The sequence below is a fragment of the Siphateles boraxobius genome, unplaced genomic scaffold (genome assembly GCF_051911475.1).
Source record: "Siphateles boraxobius isolate OS27281-9 unplaced genomic scaffold, OSU_SipBor_1 68, whole genome shotgun sequence".
In the NCBI taxonomy this organism is placed as follows: domain Eukaryota; kingdom Metazoa; phylum Chordata; class Actinopteri; order Cypriniformes; family Leuciscidae; genus Siphateles; species Siphateles boraxobius.
In genome coordinates this window covers 7764055-7783913 of record NW_027509195.1, presented here as the reverse complement: position 1 = coordinate 7783913, position 19859 = coordinate 7764055, and the positions used below count along the sequence as shown (strand labels likewise).

At 37.5% G+C, this 19859-nt stretch overlaps 1 protein-coding gene across 1 annotated transcript; it reads left to right on the top strand.

Moving 5' to 3' along the window:
• Positions 1-12356: 12356 nt before the first annotated feature.
• Positions 12357-19594, top strand: nsfl1c (NSFL1 (p97) cofactor (p47)). Its single transcript, XM_077214365.1, has 9 exons — positions 12357-12507; positions 13038-13135; positions 13251-13325; positions 14530-14695; positions 14833-14928; positions 15010-15119; positions 15384-15521; positions 18424-18591; positions 18676-19594. The coding sequence occupies exons 1-9, from the start codon at positions 12406-12408 to the stop codon at positions 18836-18838; spliced, it is 1116 nt and encodes a 371-aa protein (XP_077070480.1). The 5' UTR covers positions 12357-12405; the 3' UTR covers positions 18839-19594.
• Positions 19595-19859: the final 265 nt, after the last annotated feature.

Below are 19859 nucleotides of genomic sequence, written 5' to 3'. Positions count from 1 at the left end.
ATCGAAAGTGGAGAAGAGCACTTCAAGAAAGCAGCTGACTGTCAGTCAGTCACAGTATGTGTGTCAAACTACGCTCCTGGGGGGAAACTCCTGCGAAGTGAAGCTCCAAGAAGCTCCAATACACCTGCCTGGAAGTTTCTATCTATCCTGAAGACATTGATTAGCTGGTTCAGGTGTGTTTAATTAGTTTCACAGAGTTTAGCTTCAACCCTGAGTTTGACACCTGTGTGCGAAAGGTTCTTTCACTCTGAACCAAAATGACTGACTATGAATAGAAGGCATACATGGAGAACATTCTTCAGACGAGAGTCCAATCTCCCTCCATTCACTTGCACATCAATTTTCATCAGGGTCATGCATTTGTAATTCATTTGTTGACCAGTGGTAAGGGTTTGAAGGCAGACTGTTTAATTATTATTCAACTGTGTACGTTTTTTTGTATTGTTATATATGTATTCTGCTGCAATTGTTTAAAAACCATTACTAGTTTTAAAACTGTTATTCTGTTTATACTGTTTTTATTAAATATAAATTATGTTTGCAATTAAGAAGCTGGTTATTTGTATATAGCAGTGTTTAACCTTATTTATAGATCATTTTATTGTTTTTATACAAGTGAATATGATCCCTCAATAAACATTAAAAAGCTAAAGAAAAGAGCTAAAGTTTTTCCGTTGTTGTTTTTTCCCGCACCCCAGCTGCCAGAAAATTACTGGGTTTTTTTTTACAGTGCAGTTAGTTACTAGCACAGCTGATGGGTTGTGCCTGAACCACAACAATCCCCTCATATTATTTCAGACCCTTCCTGTCTCGTCCCACGTGTACTCTGACGCACATCTTGGCCATTATGATGAAATATCTGCAAGAGTCAAAAGAGTGTGTCTTTCCTAAAGCATGTAGTCACACTTCAAAATGTATGGTTGTCAAGCAACAAGTGAGTAAATTTGGCCTTTAGCAATATTGGCCAACTTTATTTGGAACTGCAACATAACACATGCTTTAAATAGTTGCTGGTTGCCACAAACCGCTTTAAGAAGAACTTAAGTAATAACTCATCTACACATATTTCTACAGACATCTATGCTATGTCTCGCTGCTTTTTCTGCTTCTCACACGTCAGTGGCGCAAATTAAAAAAGGTTCAAAATGTGCCTTGAGACCCGCAGTTTCTCATGTTTTTAAACGCAGCCAAAGACTTAAGATATACAAATACGGTGCACTCATATTACAATGAACGGGAGAAATTGCAACTCACAATATGGCAGAATAAGTCCCGCCTTCTAAATAAAAAAACCAATCGTGTCACTTCAGCTGCAGTTAGAAGCTCTGGTTGCTGTAAAAAAGTCAACGCTAATGACTCCACATGTGCACTGGCTGGTCCAGCCTGAAAAAATGCAGTCATGAGTTTTTTTTGTCATGATTTGAGCATTTAGAAACAAAATTTATTGGATAGTTTTCAAATTTCATTATTTATTATTTTATAAATTAACATTATAACATTATATGTTATTTTAAATATGAAATTTAACCTTAACCTTGGTGAACAGCTTTGAAGAATTGATGTTCCCCCATTCAGATTGTCCTAGCATAACTAAAATAGCTGCCAGAGAGGCGTTTTAAAGATGGCCACCGAGTGAAATTATTTGCCTGAAAGGGATGTTGGCTGCATCCAAAATCGCATACTGTGGTATAAATGTAATCTGGACGTTCGATCACCATGTTGTCATTATCATGTGACCTTACGGCATCAGTTATGTTGCTTCACTGCCATTCATAAATCGTCTCCTGTGGCCTCATGGGATAGTAAGGAGTCCATTGTATGCACACTTTAGAATCTAACCAGAAGAAGTAGGTCATCAGGGTACTTTTTTCCTACTCTTTTATGAGCACTGTGAATTCAGACATACTACTTTTGTCATATTTCTGTTTTTCACATAATAGGGAAGGATGCGATTTTCGGATGCAGCCAACGCAACATTTAAAGACATCCATCTAGCGCATGTAGAAAAACAATTTAAAGGTAGGGCATAGAGACACAATAAAGCCTTCTGTGTAGCCTTTTTTGTCGGTAAAAAAATTACAGAAATGGATGCTAAGTAATATTATGGCTGGTATCTCTATTCATTGTCGTGGCAAAAAATATACATTTGTATCCTGCGTGTTGGAAAGTTGTAAAACATCCTTATAGGGACCATTCACACAGAATGCATTGTTTTTAGATGTGTCTTTTCACAGTTGAGCTCTGTGTTTTTAGAACTCTTTGTTATGCGCAAAACAAAGAAAAAGACAAGACATGAGCGCAACAACATTAGTCTAAAAACAATGGGAAAGTAGTGCCGAAGAATATAAAAACGCATTCTGTGTGAACAGTCCCTTATTTTACAGAACTTCCCAGTTTAAGAACAGTCTGATTATTTATGGTTAAAGCAACCTGGTAGGCTAATTCCAATAGCGGTGTAAAAGTTGGACATACGATTTACTAATCACAGTAGCCCCTTGACCTTATATTAGAGGATATTTGAAATCCTTAAGTATTTTTCCTCCACACTTTTATAGCACTGTGTTTGTGAGCTTCCTCCACCAATGACTGTGCTGATCTGTGTCTCAGTGCACCAACAGGAGATTCCCCAGGGCTCTGTAGTAGGGGGTCGTAGAATTAGGTCTCGTTCAGGTAGAATAAGAGGCTTTGAACTACAGTACAGGCAAAGCTAGTCTGATCTCCCCCAAATACTCTCTGAGATCTATCCAGCTCAGTTATATGTATAATATGAATACATTTGTGAAGAGAATATCAGTCATGTCCAGTCAATATCTAATCAGTCATGTCCAGAACTTTTGTTGATAAATGCTATAGTATCAGATGCTATGTTTCAAAACCCAGTGAGATTTAACAATTGCATTGCAATGAGTTCAGTGAAAAGAATAAATCTACAATAGCGGATGAGGCAAGGGCAAGATAAATATGGAAAAATATGGAAAATAATAGTTCCGTTTTTTTTTTTTTTTTTTAACCAATTTTATCCAATATGTATGTGTCGTATGTTTAGATGTATTAGAGTATCGCACTAGCTTAGCAACATGGTAATAGCAAAATCAATTCGGAGTCAAATCTCTTACTACTAGGAGTAGCTACTATTTTGTGGTGTGCGGAGTTTCTGCTTGTTTTTTAGTGTTCAAAATCAATCAGTTATGAATTTAGGATGCTGCCTTAGAAGGCACTGTCTTTTAGAACAGAGCTAGTCTAAATTCTTTCTTGAAAAAATCAGATACTCTGCCAAACTGGATTCATTCAAAAAGCATTTCCTGTTTAATTTCCAATCACTGTTCTGCCAGAACTTTACCCTGTTTTTTTTTTTTTACCTTAGTTTGCTCACTTGCTTCCCTTAAGGAGTGAGTGCGTGTGTCTAAGTGTGAGAGTTGGGTTGCAAACCTATTTCCGTGTTCAGTAATGTACTTCATATTTTCTGCTTGCACAAGCTCACTTCGTTAAATCTTGCAGATGGAGTAGTGCATTTTTCATGAGACCTGCATGTGAATGACTCCAAACAGAGAGATTGAAGAATTATCATGGGAATTGCAGTGAGGTCAAAACCTTTAAAACAGTATATTTATGCTAGACTTTTCAGAGCTTAGCCCAATTCTGTACTGATGCTTTTACATCAAACAGATACACTCACACACATGTAGAAAGTATGTCAAGACACAAATAGATCATTTTCAATTTGCTAAAAGACAAATACTCATCATGCTATGAACATACAGTACATCCTTAGGCTATCATGGCTCATTAAATTAAAATAATGCTCAGTATAAAATATGCAATTCAGTTTAAACCGAAACATAATTATCTTGCAGATTGCATTGTAAGGGCAGCCTACCTGCAGTTCCCAAGACAAATGAAAACTGTAGGAGCACGAAATCTTTCTGTGTGCACACATTGTTATCAGCCTCAACCACAGCTTTCCTCCGTCTGTAAGATCCCATGCATACTCAAACGACCCAGTTTGGAGACATTGCCTTTGAGACATTACTGTTTCTTTTTGAAGGCAGCTTGAGCTGCACAGCACGACATCACCATTAGAGAGAGCGTAGGATAGGAATGAAAAGAAAAGAAAATTATTAGCAAACCAGAGCATAATAATAATAATAATAGTGAAATGTAGTAAACAAGTGAAATGAAATTTTAAAAAATATTTATATTTATATTTTATTTTACTGTCATGACACAAACTATTCACCTAATCAGTGTATAATAGATAGATAGACTAAAGAATAATATAGATGATGGGAATAGATAGATTGATAGATCTTGTGCATTAGAATATGTAACAGTAAGAGTCAAAGAGAGGTTGGACTGTTTGAGGTTTGAAATATTAGGACTCTAGCTAAAAGATATATGTAGGTTAAATAAGGTTTAGTAAAATGCCAGACTACATGGTTGCAATTGAGCAAATGGTGACATTTCTCAAATGTGCCAGAGTATGAATCTCTCTGCATGAATCACTGCCTACTAACTTGAAAGTCATTTGTATTTTTGATGTCTGAAAATCTTCACCCACACTCCAGGCTCAGGAGTGTGTGTGAGAGAGAGATTTACATTACTGAGATTTAAAAAGTAGGAAAAAGAGAGAAGCGAGAGAAGCAGGATTGGAAAGTTGAGGCGGCAGAAGCATCATAGCTCTTAACGCACATTAGTGGAAGGCGAAAGTGGGCTAGATTTTGCATTTTTAATTAGAGAAGGGATTTACTATCTGTAAGAATCCTCTGCTGAGTGAATTGAGAGGGAAGTGAAAGGACCACAGAATTAAGAGATTTTGATGATGTTGTTGTTTTGTGTCCTCAATACTGCGTTTCATGATGTGCATGTTTTTCTATAGCCCCATTTTTTTTTCTCATTTCTAAATTCTTTCAGCTACTTTCTCTTGCTGGCATGTCTCACCATCAGTGCATGACTTAATAGGTCTGTGTTTGGCTCTGTCCTCAGGTTCCCACACAGCAGATAAACTAGAAGGACATACTGCACCACACAACTGTTGATGTCACAGTCCAGAAATCTCATCTGTTGCCAGAACACTGTTAGAACAACAAGAACCATTAAAGGAATATACCAGTTCAGTACAGTTTAAAATGCAATTTAATCCTGTGATGTCAAAGCTGAATTTTCAGCATCATTACTCAGTTTTCAGTGTCACGTGATCCTTCAGAAATCCTTAGGTATCATTGGGCGCTGTGGTAAAGCCCCCGTCCTGATCACCGTCAGTCCTGCAAGCTGGCTTAACAACATGATTGAGCTCATATTTATGAGGTGAAACTGATTTGTTTGTAATATGCAGGCCTGCTTTTCCCAATGGTCACTTGGACTGTGAATGAGTTTCCCATTCCAGCAGCTGTAAAGCAACAGAACAGCTGTATGTGTGTGGTTGATACAGAGCTGTATTTAATCTTAAAATGTACACTACTGTCTTTTATCCATCTCTTTCTTTTTATAAGAAATTCACAAAGTCTGCATTGTAGCTCTCACATTTCTTCCAGATCCTGTGCACCTGTTGCTCCCTCAATGTTCACAAGTCATGGTAATAGTGTGAGTGTTGATTACAGCTGTTGAAGTGCAGCTGTGCTCAGATCTGCAGCTCTCCTTGTGTCTCAACTGAGTGCTTACATGAAGACATGATCTTTAAACATACACTCTTCAAATGTTCTATATTGGGTGGATAACATTTTAAAGTGGGTTTTTGAAAATTACCTCTCATGTAGTGTGTAACCTAGCTCTAAGTGAATAAAAACAACCTGCAAAGTTTTAAATCTGAAAGTGCACCGTATATAAAGTCATTGTCTTTCAAAAGTAAGAGTCGACTCTGAATCAAAGAAATGAATCGTTTTTCAAACGAGTCATAAGCCGTTTCGTTGTGACGTCAAGACGAAATATTAGCATATTGCCCGCCCACTTATTGCGCGCGCAGGGAAAACTTGAACCTCATATCCAGAAGAAGCTGTGCTCTGTGTGAAGGTAAAGCCAGTTTTTTTCACTGCCCAAGGATGATCATGTGATGAATCAATGGTTAAATATCATCTTTACCAATATACCACAGCAGTAATCCTAAACTTTTGCTGTGTTCCCTTTATTTTACTGATGACTGCTTCTCAAATCTCTGAGTTCAATGCAGGATTCGTAAACCGCTTGATCTTGAAAGATGGTGTTCAAAATACTTAGTTTTGAGTTTTATATTTGTGTAGGTCTCCTGCTAACTGGTTAACTCACATTATTACTGTCTTACTGAAATACTTCTGCTAATCAGTTGTGGGCCAGGCCACTTTTACCTAAAACTGTGTCTATTAATGCAGATTGTCTGTTGTTCTCACTACTTTGAGGAAAGATTAAGCATGGAAGCAAGATTTGTTTTACGTTTGTTACATCAGTCATTAACGCTATAGCTCAGCTAATGTATACACTGTTATTGAAACAGTTTCCACATGTTCACCGCAATAAATTAGAAAAATGCTCAGTAAATAAATAAGTAAAAGTATAATAATTGGTTTGTTGATGGACATGCACTTGTTAATACTGATGGTGAGGAATTACAGTTGCAACTGCTCATAATGTACCTCAAACTGAGTAGTGTATCACTTAGAAACGTCCTGCTCGGGTCGGTTTGGGCTTGGGTTGAAAACTAGTTCTTCCAATGTTTCAACTTCGGACTCGCGCTCGGATTGATATGGTAAAATCGACGTCATTGTTTTTGAGAGATTGATTTATCTGATGAGTCGATGGAGAATCAAAATACAGGAAAAACTGAAATATTATTACAATTCAAAATAACGGTTTCCCATTTTAATCTATTTTAAAATGTAATTTATTCCTGTGATGCATCATTACTCTCCAGTCTTCCATCCAGTCTTCAGTGTCACATTATGCTTCAGAAATCATTCCAATATGCTGATTTGATGCTCAGGAAACATTTCTTACTATTATCAATGTTGAAAATGGTTGTGCTACTCAATATTTTTCTTTCTTTTCTTTTTTGCCTGTTGAGGAAGCATTTTTAGGCATCATAGATGAGATCCCAAGGAACCGGAAAGTAGGCATCTGAATTATGTTGCCTTAAGATATTTTGTTTTAGCCAAATTCTATGGCAGCATCTCTTGCAGAGAAGACAATTCCAATATCCACTGCAATGAGGCTAGTGAAAAATACATCCAAGATCGCATGTGTCTCATTAATGCTTCAATTGAACCTAACAATAGAAACGCAATTCAGATTAATCCCATCAGTGCTATTAAATACACTCCCCTCCCCCTCACGCACATCATTTAACCTACATACACACACATGCACACACACGGGTCACAGAGCAGCCAAATGTTCACTGATATTCTGGGCATTCAGATGTTTAGCCAGAAGAGGTCCTCATTGGTTGTCATGGCGACTCCTCTCCTCGCACTATTTTATTGAGCATGAGAGGCCATTGCCTGGGCGTCTGGAGGAGGAATACTGAGCAGAAGACCCTGATGTTCGGAGTCTCAGTGTCTGAGAGAAGATGTGATGCAGCTGTGATAGCAGGCCGTAAAGGCCTCTAGACCTGCACAGACATTTTGGTATTGGTTTGTTAATGTCTGACATTTTGTCTCACTTTCATTGTCTGACCTTAGAGGTTCATTGTACTAATAGTGTCATAAAAACATTCACAGTCTCTGACTAATTGTTGATTGCTTAAATAATTACAGGATGAACTGTGGAAATGTCACACCTGTTCTAACAGGATGCGATGTCTGTTTCCCTTTCACCTTCTGTCGGTGCTAATAGGATAGAAATATCACGGAGGTAATGTCTCAGTTGTTTGTTTAGATCGAATGGAGAGCAATTGGAGGCTTTTGCGCAAGTCTCCTGCATTTTAGATTAGAGAAAAACGGCGATAATCTCACATATCTCAATGAATCAATTAAATTCAGCAGTTTGTGTATGATCCTAAAACATAAACTTTAAACTTTTTCATCAGATACTTCCTTCAAATGATCTACTATCCAGATTTATTTTATTGCTCTATACTCTGAATGTATGTCAGCAATTGTCTCATTTGTATATTTTTCTTTTTCTTATTTTCTGAAGAATTTTTAAAGGAAATATTAAGCTTTTAAGAAATTTTAAGATTAATATTTAAAATAAATATTAAGCCATTTTAAGAGAAATAAAGAGAAAAAAATCATAATAGTTAGATATATAAAAGATATATTTTATTAGACAGACAGACAGACAGACAGATAGACAGATAGATAGATATATCTAAAAATAAATAGTTACTCGCTGGTGTGTTCACAGTAGATTTATTACACTCACTCTGTCAAGGGGGAGATCAATCTGCCCTCTCTGCATTATAACCTGTGTGCTTTTGAACACTGTGGGCTCTTGTAATAACAGGCTGGGTCACAAACCGTGAGTCACCTTCTCATTTTCTGAGAAGATATGAGATCTGGGAGGTTTCTCCAGTTTGATGTTCCTTCCACAGTGAAACAGGACTTATAGTGGAGGGAAACTGCTTTGGGTCCATCTATGCATTCATACAAGTGGATAGACAGAGAGAGACAGATGGAGGCAGATTTATGGAACATGGGAGGGACAAGAGTGAAAAAGATGGGAAAAGGGATGGACAGGAGGGAGGAGAGGTGGTCAGGAAGGATGCGGTATAGTGGTGAACTCTGATTAAACTGTCAGAATGAAAAACGACAGGTCATGGGACACACACACACACACACACACACACACACACACACAAAATTCTGGAAGCTTTTTTCCGCCAGGACAAAAAAAAAAAAAAAAAAAAAAAAAATATATATATATATATATATATATATATATATATATATATATAGGCTATTGCAGCTTTTTATCTGACAATTTGGACTGTTTTTCTTGCAATTCTAAGAGGAAAGGTCTGAACTTTGAGATATAAACTTGCACTATAAAACCAAAAGGTTTTGTTAAAAAAAAGTTGCAATTAATTTTTTTTATTTTTTTGTCCATGGCAGGGAAAAAAACGACCCAAAAAACTAAATTATGAGATGTATCTCCGAATTCAGAGAAAAAAATGTCAAGATTGCAAAAACATGGAAAAGTGCCATAAAAGATGCATGTAAAGGGGAAAAGATGACAAGCAATGGGAGAATAATCCCATGACTCTCCGGTTTACGATCAGGCCTTTTCCTGTTGATCCAAACTTTATCTCCATATCTAACCCAGTGAAGAGCTATAGAGCTCCATACAAACAAAGCTAATCCTGGGAGAGGAACAGATAGCACGGGAAAGCGGCCTTGCTGAGTTAACATCAGTTTTCATAGATGTAAATTAAGATTAAACTAATTTGTATAACTGTGTAACAGTATAATTTGTTATCTTTGTACAAAACCACTTCCCTTGTCTTTGATGTCCAAATATTACATTGTCAAACTGAGAGTATCCTCCAAGTGTCATGGATCATTCATGGATGGGAAAGACCAGATCCATCCGTAGTGCCCATGGGAATCGATTAGTAAAGGTGACCATCGTTAGAGAGGAAGTAAACAGCGAGTTCTGTTTGGAAGTCATAATCTCTGATAGGCTCATGAGTCAAAGGTCATGTGGTTAGTTTCATATGAAGGGGTGGTGGCATGAACAGGACGGATGGACGGAGAGATCCTATCTGCCCAACAGTAACGTAATTATTTCTCAAGTGATTTTTAGAAAGTGGAAAATTAGTCTTAATTCACTAGATCAGTTTGCCCATTAAGACACCACCCAGAAGAGAGATGCATCATGGTCTTATCAGCACAGAAATTGATGCACATAACAGTTGCTCTCCCTTTCTTTTAATCATCCCCATCCTGTTTACATACAGTATATATATCCTACAGTATAAATGTGTGGGGCAACCACATGCCTTATTCTTAGGTTACACATCTAAAACATACTCCCATTTCACATAATGCTTTGAAGAATCATGATAAAAAGTTGAAATTCTGACATAAAAATACAAAATTATGAGATGAAGTCATAATTATGACAGAATTTAGACTATAACTCATACTTTTGTTCACCGTCTCACAATTTTAACTTTTTATGTCATAATTATAACATTTATTGTCATAATTTTGACTTTTTATCAATGAAGCTGTCTGCAGTTCACAATAAATATCTTGTATAAATCATGTTCACACTTTATTGAGAGCATCATAAAAACGTAGAACATCAGTGAGCTTGAGTGTTGTGTCAGCTACATTTAAACATCTGATTGGGTGTTGCATTTTTGTGCTCAACGGACATGTCCTGTGATTGGTTAAGGTGCAACGCGCAAAAAAAAGCAAAACACAACCCCCCAATCCCCCCCACACACAAACACAATGTAAATATGTAATTGTGACGCAACTGGAGTAGATGTAAATGAAATTCTCACAGCATGTGTCGACACTGGATTTTTAATATTTCTTTAATACATATTTGTTTGTCCTCTAAAGTCTGCATCCATGTGTGCTTTTGCCCACTCGGAATCTGAGCTTTTGACCCTAACGTTACATAATATAACATTTCCTAAGTGATATTAACATAAACGGTGTCTGATCAGTCATATTGCTAGTAGCTATCTTGCTAATTTACAGTTGTATGCTTTCTCTAGTATCACACCCAGGGAGGAAATTACTGTTATTTTGATATGTTGTCAGAACGTCCTTCCTCATTCTGGCCCTGAGTCTGACTGCTCTTCCTACTCCAGTCGAGGGTCACAGGCCTCTGCTCTTTGTATTGTGTGTTGTGAATTACTTCCCTGGCCTTTAACACAACAGTGACTGCAGGCCCGCATCCACAGCCAGGCTGACGGTGTGGGTTTCCCCACGATAATGCTGGTTCTTCCTCTATCTCGTCTTTCTCTCTGTTCGAACACACCCACACTTTATCATTGTCAACAACGGTTATAGAAAGAGCTGATGCTTTCCATATTTGTGTAATGCTGATTTCATCAGTGAACTTTAGAAACATATTTTAGCATACTTTTTTCATGGTATCTGTTCAATCTCCTGAGAAGGAAAAAACAGTGTTAGATAATCATGTTTAATCTGATTAACGGTTTGTTCTTTGATTCCTCTTTTTTTTTAATAGCAAGGGAAATATTTTAAGTATATATGTTGGTATAGTAGTGATCTCTGAATGCAAATAGCTGCAGAAAGAGGACACACTTTTCTAAATTTATAAGAACATGCAGCAATAATGCATATAAAAATAGAAATGTTGTTTTATTCCCCTAAGGGCCGGTATGATGATTAAAATTTGAGGGCATATTGCTCTCTTGAGCTGCAATGTGTGTGATGGGAAAGGAAAGCTAGGGGGTGAATGATGACAGCTATGCTCTGGTGTTTAGTCATGTACCACAAACTGATTATCTGTGAAGATCAAACGAGCCAGTGCACTGGAAAACAAATAACAAAGCATCACCATGTTTCTCTCCTGAAACAATATGTGCCAAATTAGATCCTTCCAAACTAATTGAGCACATAGTTTGCTTCTGTTTAAGGACCTTTGAATTAGCAGTTGCTAATGAATGAATATTAGAGGAAGAAAGTCCTGCAAAATCCAGGTCACACAATAAATAAGTCATTGTCTGCTCTGTGGTGTGAAATCACGTGTATGTGAGAACTGTTTCAACCCAAATTCTTTGCTTTGGAAATTTTTTTTGCCTAGCTACACATTATTTCTAAATTATTGTAGGCCTACGTGGAAAAAGAAACAATGTAAGTTATTTGCTATCATTTGAACCCCTAAAGATCCCTATTTTTTGTGCCATATTATTATTATTAGCCTATTATTATTAAGGTAGTATTGCATGACAAATGTGGCACCATGATTAAAGAAAACTAACTAATATAATTTCCATAGTTAAAAATTTAAAATATATAATTTGTTTCTAATATAACAAAACATACTTGATGTGGGCCTAAAAAATTACTGCGTAGTAGAGATGAGAAATAAGGTGACAAATAGAATGGACTGTATTGCCATCTGCTGGTTGATACAAATGTTATGAAAGGGATTGCGACCATATGATTGCGACTTACTGCATCTTTAAATTCTCAATTCTCCACGTGTGCTTGTAGTAATAACTGCACTATATATTTTTAATATATATATAAAATTATGCCACCTTATAGACCATATAGCCTACATAAAAATGTGCGAATCAATATTTGTTAGATTTTCTTTTTTTGAGGGTGATTATAAACCTTAAATAAAAAATTTTAAGAAACTTGCCAACATTAATATCGATGTAATGGAAAGAGAGGGAATTGAAAACAAGAAAAATTAACTCTAAACGTTTGCTCCCAAACAGCGGAACTAAGCTTTCGTTTCCCCTGTTTCCTTTCGGATCTTTCCATAGCGTGACACATCAAAATGGCGGAGCGGGAAGAAGCAGTGAGGGGGTTCATCGCTGTTACTGATGTTGATGAAGAGAGGGCCCGTTTCTTCCTTGAGTCAGCCGGCTGGGACCTACAGGTCAGGGTCACACTGATCACCTTTTTACTGAAATATTGTGCTGTGAAGCACAAGCTCTGCAGCTAAGAATTCAACAGACTTAAACCTCCGCTCACTGGCAGCCAGTGAAATCTATAACCGGCTAACGAAATGTGCAAGTCACTCTTCATTATAATCAACAGAAGTATCTTACACTGATTTAAGTCGTTAATCACACATGATGTGATTCACACTTCAGGATTTTGTAATCAGTATTGCCTTGAAGTGGATAATGTTTTTAAACCGTGCGTGCCGGTCTATTTTACATAGAAATCCATCCATAAGCTAGCAGCTTTAGCTTGTTCAAATTATACTAATGTTTACATTCGTGGTTTATAGTTATTATTCGTCCTGAAATATATTAAATTGTGATGTTTTGGAGTCGTTAATATAATTAATCTGATGTATCTAATTACTGAAAGCAAAAATTGTTGTGTTTTCTGTCTGTAATTGACCAACAGCGTGTCTTTCTGTGAAATGAAGTGACAGCTCTCTCTCCTCTGTCCCTTCAGCTTGCTCTAGCTAATTTCTTTGAAGATGGAGGAGATGATGATATTGCGACCCTCCCTCAGCCAGAAACTGGCCCTGTCACTCGATCCACAGGGCCAAGGTAACACAGGTCAACCTACAAACTGTTTGAGCTTCTCTATTATACAGTATCAGCTATATGGTTAAAGTCATAATATCAGGTGTGTTGTGTTTAATGTAATCTCTTCTGATTTCAGTGAACACAGAGTGACATCCTTTAGAGATCTGATGCATGAGGATGAAGATGAGAGTGGTGATGAAGAAGGCCAGAGGTATCAATATCTTGTACAGTTAATAGCAGCTAAAAATGGACATTTCTTAATATTGGGGTTTATATTATTGTGGATTAATGTCAATACATTTTTAAATCATATGCCCTCGTAATCTTTTAAAAACATTTACTTGCCTTCTCTGATGACGTGCACAGGAGTGAGGGCTAGACAATAATCCCTCCCTTCCAGCAACCCCTCACAGATGATATCCCAGCAATTAGCAAAATTGGACAATGATCCAATCAATTTGCAGTGGACAAAATCAAATTTCACCCCCACATTTTTCATTCTCATTCGAGAAGCTGTTTCACTCGGATATACGTCACAATAGGGAAGAAAAGATGACCGCATTTCGTGACTTTAACACGAACATGAACTCTTTTGTATTCACAAGACAAGTTACTTAAAGGGAAATGATTGCATAAAGGAAACACTGTCTTTTAGGTCTTTCTCCGTTTTTGCTTTTTGCTGTTCGTTCCTATGGCCCTGTGGTGACATATATTAAAAGTGGGGGGAAAAAATCAATAAGTGATTAAAAAAATGCATGTTTAATAATTATACCACAGTTAGACATATTGTTTATAAATTTTGTTAAAGTCCCCATGAAATCAGTTGAATTTTTTGGGGTTTTAGTATGAACATATTAGCCTTACTGTTATCTATAAGCTCCATCTATGTGCTCCAAAAAAATGACAAAATGTGCATTTAGAAGATATAAGCATTGAAAACGCACAGTCTTCCGCCAATATGGATTAATGATTTTGATGACATCAAAATGTGACACTCCATACTCGGTTGGACGGTTACACAGCACTTCAGCTTCTCATCAGATTTTTATGTCAAATCAAATGCTCTCTACAATCTAAAGCGTCTAGAATCAATGTCCTTCCGTCTTCCTGTTTCAGTGGACTCTTCCTGTTTCATATGTTAACACAATGAATAACGCTGCGCTTTACAAGGCACTTCAGTGGGCCTTTAAATAAAATATAGCGTCACCCTCCAAGACACTGCTGTCACTGCTTGGCATGTCAACTACCCATATACTCTGTAAGAGGATGTTTTCTCAGTCACACTTTTATTCCATCTCTAATAGCCAGATAAAGACATAAATACTTTCACTTCTGCCTTTACATGCGATTAATATCATGTTTACACATATTTAATGCTCCTTTTTTTGAGTAACATCAGACCTCTCCTCCTGCAGGTTCTTTGCCGGGGGCTCAGAACGCAGTGGGCAGCAGATTGTTGGCCCTCCCAAAAAGAAGAGCCCAAATGAGGTGGTTGAGGACTTGTTTAAAGGAGCTAAGGAGCATGGGGCGGTTCCTGTTGACAAAGCAGGCAAAGGACTTGGAGAATCCAGCAAGTCCAAGGTAGTTCTTCCACAGAGTAAACTTTACTGTATTTTAAAGATAATTTGCTTATTGCATATAAATATATATATATTTATACTTATGTCTCATGTGATTTTGATGTGCTTATGTTTCCTTTCTGTCTGCTCATTCTACAGCCGTTTATAGGTGGTGGTTATCGATTGGGTGCAGCACCAGAGGAGGAGTCTACTTATGTTGCAGGAGCTCGGAGACAGCCTGGCAGTTCACAAGATGTGAGTCACCTAGCCTGTGCCCGCTGAAGTCATTCAGATGTAGAGACAGATCTGCTACAGTGATTTGTGCTGTACCAACAGGTGCATGTGGTGCTGAAGCTCTGGAAGGCTGGCTTTAGTCTTGATGATGGAGAGCTTAGGAACTACAGTGATCCCGGGAACGCTCTCTTCTTGGAGTCTATTCGCAGAGGGTGAGCTCTAAATTAATTCATGGATGTTTGGCAGACGTTTACAGAAGTTTAGCTGATTAGCAGAGGTTAATGTTCCCCCTCAAGTCACTTCCAAAAGCATCCAACATTTTCCATTAAATGCATTTAGTTTCATGTTGGACCCTCTTGACATTAGCATTGAAAATCCTTATTGGTTGAACACTATTAGATAGTCCTCTTCTAACTGGTTGTCAAATTGGACTAGATGATCCACTAAATCTCTTTGTTACTTGCTGACTCACTCAGGGAGATTCCTCTGGAATTGAGACAGCGTTTCCGAGGTGGTCAGGTAAACCTAGACATGGAGGACCATCGGGATGAAGACTTTTCCAAACCCAAGCTTGCTTTCAAGGCCTTTACTGGAGAAGGACAGAAACTCGGCAGGTTGGAAAACTCTTTCTTCTCTTCTGATTTCCTTTCACTGAGCTGAAGGTGGCTTAATTACTTAATTGCACTGTTTCTAATGCTGAAACACATCTGTAGAGCTGCTCGGTTCTGGATAAATTGAGAATCATGATTTTAAATATGAGATCATAATTCTCCCACAGTTCTAAATGGACAACTAAACTAAAAATGTAATTTACTAGAGGTTCTGAAGAAAAGGTTAATCCGTCTATTGTCTATAAAAAAATATCTTTAACAAATCTTCTGAATGAATGACAAATAAATATTTGAACGGTCACTTTATATTTGAAGTGTTATTATTTTCAAAAGGTGATTTACTCTATTTCGATCACTTCCGTAGACATCAGTGTTTATATCCGAACTATGAATTTTGCTTTTTTAAATTACTTTTTATTTTAATATATCGTTTTCAATTTTGCTTTAAATTTCAGTTTAGTTTTAGTTAGTTTCATTAATGGTTTTGTTAGTTTTAGTTTAGTTTTTATTTTGCAAAGACATTTCTATTTAGTTTCAGTTTTAGTTTTAGTAATTATAGTTTAGCAGAACAAACAAAACACTTCCAGTGTAGACCAAAGCGAGACGCTTAATTTCAGCAAAGTTTAATGTTTTCCCAGATTACAGTTAACTCTTGTACATCTTGACATCTTGATAATATAAATAAAATAATGGTTTGAGATTGAACAAAGCACCAAATAAATGGTATAAATGGCAAATAAACTTAAAAGTATACAAGAAAAAACGGTGAAAAAATCAGACAAACTAATACATATTAAAGATGAAATCTTTTTAAACATGACTAGTTTACTTTTTTCAGCTGTAAATGTAGCAGAGTGACCACTGGTACCCCCTGTGTGTGTGTGTGTGTGTGTGTGTGTGTGTGTGTGTGTGTGTGTGTGTGTGTGTGTGTGTGTTTGTATGCTTGTATGCGCGCACTTGTGTGTGTGTGTGTGTCGTGTCCTGGTATTCCATACATTGCGGGGAAATGTCTTAACGTGGATAATAATATTAATGCACCTTTCACCCTGTCAACCTTCATGAAAACATGACATCTGAAACATACAGTAGCCTACTTTAGCCTAGTAGTCTAAAATAAAGTTTTTTTTGTGCTTGACGGACTTGTTTTGCTGTTGCACCCGCGTCTCGCAAATGAAACGGCATTCTAAAAATGCTGCGCTCAAGTTAAAAGAAGTCCTAACCCTAGCCCAATTTATACTTCTGCGTCGAACTCACGCCGTAGCTACACCGTAGGCTGTGCGTAGCGCTCGTACCCTTCGGCGTACCCTGACGTGCACCTCTCCAAAAATGTAACAACGCGTCAATTCTACGCGGACGCAAGCGCTGTGATTGGCCTGCTAGAACCCCTCCCTCGGGTTTCACATGCTCCCTCTGCATGTGTATTTGCGTGTCAACGCGGACAACGACGCAGAAGTATAAATGAAAACCAAAGCGTAGTCTATAGCGTAGAGGCTCCGGCGTAGGTCCTACGCAGAAGTATAAATTGGCCTTTATTACGTTGTGTTATTTCCCATTCCACTGCAACAGACGCATTCTTTATGAACAGCGCTTAGAACTAGCCATTTGTTCTACGTTACGGTCCCTCATTGAGCACATCACAGAGAGACAGCGGTTAATCGCCTCAGCAACTTCTTCACGTGTGAAGCCAAGCGCCATATCAGGCATTTCCTTAAACAGCCACAGGTCAGATTTTCCGCCAAAGTAAAGAGCTTATTAATTATGAAAACAATTATTTATTTTTGCTAATTATTATTTTATTTCAGTTAGTTTTTCAGTAACTGTTGTTAGTTTCGTTTAGTTTTAGTCTTTCATTTATTATGAATTTTTAATTTTATTTCAGTTTAAGAAAATGTTTTTTGACCAATAGTTTTAGTCTTAGTTTCAGTTTTCGTTTACGAAAATAACCTTGTATACATGACAACTGCTTTCTCTGGGTCAGCGGCAGCACCAATGCAGATTTTAATGTTCGTTGTGTTCATACTTGCCAAAGGTTTAATAGACATTGACGAATCATAGTCAACTGTTGTCATGATTGCGGGGATGTTTGAATCGAGTTTGTGATCTTTTAATAATTAATTGTGCGGCTCTATTGGCTAATGTCTCGTTGGACATATATACTTATTGACTGATTGAAACATTGGAGGACAGCCTTTTTTCATTTGACATATTTTTCTTAAATTAAGAGGTTACTTTCATTAGCAATAATTAGAAAAGTAGAGTAGTCCTCTATAGCAACTTCCACGATGACATAAGATAAGACTTCTAGCGTGAAGAAAGAGATTTTTTTTCTGAGAAGAAAAAAGAGTCCCGGTTTGCTGTGGTTGTTTGTAAGGGCGGCACATTTTGGCCCCAAAATTTAGCAAATATATCAATATGACTATAGTAATAATATTAATTATTATTGTTAATAAAATAATGCCGTTTCAAATCCGTAAGACATTCGATCATCTTCATAACGCAAAAGAAGATATTTTTGAATAAATCTGGGAGCTTTCTGTCCCTACATTGACAGCTACGCAACTAAAACTTTTAAGGTGTAAATTTATCGTACAACTGTAAAATTAAAAATGTCTAAATTTTAAACAATCAAGCTTTTATTTTGGCAGTAAACTAATGGGACACCGTAACGCTTCTCTTTTGATGACAATCTTTGTGATTTGATTATCACACTAAGCCATATTACAATTTTGTTTTGCTTCGATTAATCGCGCAGCCCTAATAAATCATGAATTGTTTAGTTTGATGGGCACTTTGGAGCTCTATCAATTCATTGTACATTGTGGTTCTACTTGATAACACTTGATCATTAGATGTTATATAATTGAATGTGGCTGAACTGTCCTCATTCTACACTGTCGTCCCTCAGCGCCACTCCAGAGTTGGTGTCGCTCCAGAGCAACCCGCTGGACCAGTCTAGCAGTGAAGCTGAGGCTAGTGCTTCCATCAGTGTGGACAGCTCTCAACCTGTCACCAGCATCCAGATCAGACTGGCCGATGGAGGCCGGCTGGTGCAGAAATTCAACCACACCCATAGGTAAAAGTGTTATAAAAATGCTTTGAATATAGTGAAAAATCTTCCTCATGACTGACTTGACTGTTTCATCTTTCTCCATCTCAGGGTGTCTGATGTGCGTCAGTTTGTGGCGAGTGCTCGTCCAGCTTTAGCCGCCACTGAGTTTGTTCTCATGACGACCTTCCCCAACAAGGAGCTGACGGACGAGAGCCAGACGCTGAAGGAAGCCAACCTGCTGAATGCCGTCATTGTGCAGCGGATAAAGTGACAGCGCCATCCGCTGGCCTGGCTTTATTAAAGCACTCTTGAGTTGGAGATTCCTGGACTGAAAGGACTTCTAATTACTTACTTTTTTTTTTCTTTAGTGATATGTTATTCCCCTGTGACAGTTTTGAGGGTGGTGGGTGTTTCTGGTTAAGCAGAATGGAGATGAATGGGGAAGCAATCACACTGTGATGTAGTTAAAGGAAAGGAGAGAGAAACCGAAGCGAAGATCTAACAAGTTTTATGATTTTAGAATAACTGTTGAACATCTCAGATTGATTAAAAAGAGCTGAAGAGTGAAGAGTTTTGACATTCTTTTACCTCGATGTCTATCTTGCAGCTATATGCTGCTTCTGCTTTACCACCTCCTCAGTTTGATTTCTTGTTCTGTGATTCTTCTCTTAGCATTTCTCAGAACTGTCATTAAGAATAAAGTAGCCTTAAAAAACCCATACAGTGACACTGATCTCCAAAATCAACCTCAACTGTCAATTATCAAAATGTTTATTTTTACAAAACAATCTTTCTTTTTTCAGATTTGAGGATTTTTTGTTATTTAGGTTGTCATGCTATATTATTGAGTTTTTTTAAAATATTAATTTTGCCTGATAATTGGTTAAGAGCCAAGTTCAGTTTCGGACACTGCTGCTGGTAAACAAATCAGCGGCCTTGTATTCTATGCAGAAACTGACTATAAATCTGGACGTATTGCGTGATTGTGAGCTGTGGTGAAGCTGATATTAAACCCCTTTGTCTGGCATTGGAGAGCGCTTTCTCTTTTTTTTTCTTTTTTTTTGGAGTGTTTCAGAGTATGGGACCACCAGGTGCTGATGCCCTAGGAACTGCCCCCCCCCATCCCCCCATGTCAAGAAGCAATTGTTTTTGAAAGCTTAGTTTGACGTAAGATCATGCTAGATGCGTGATGGAAGCTATTAGTTCAGAAACTGGAGTCATGAGTTTGTCATGCACTCCCAAGGTCTGTGGAGTCCACCGGCTTGCTGTGTATTTGTGAAGAATATTTTCGC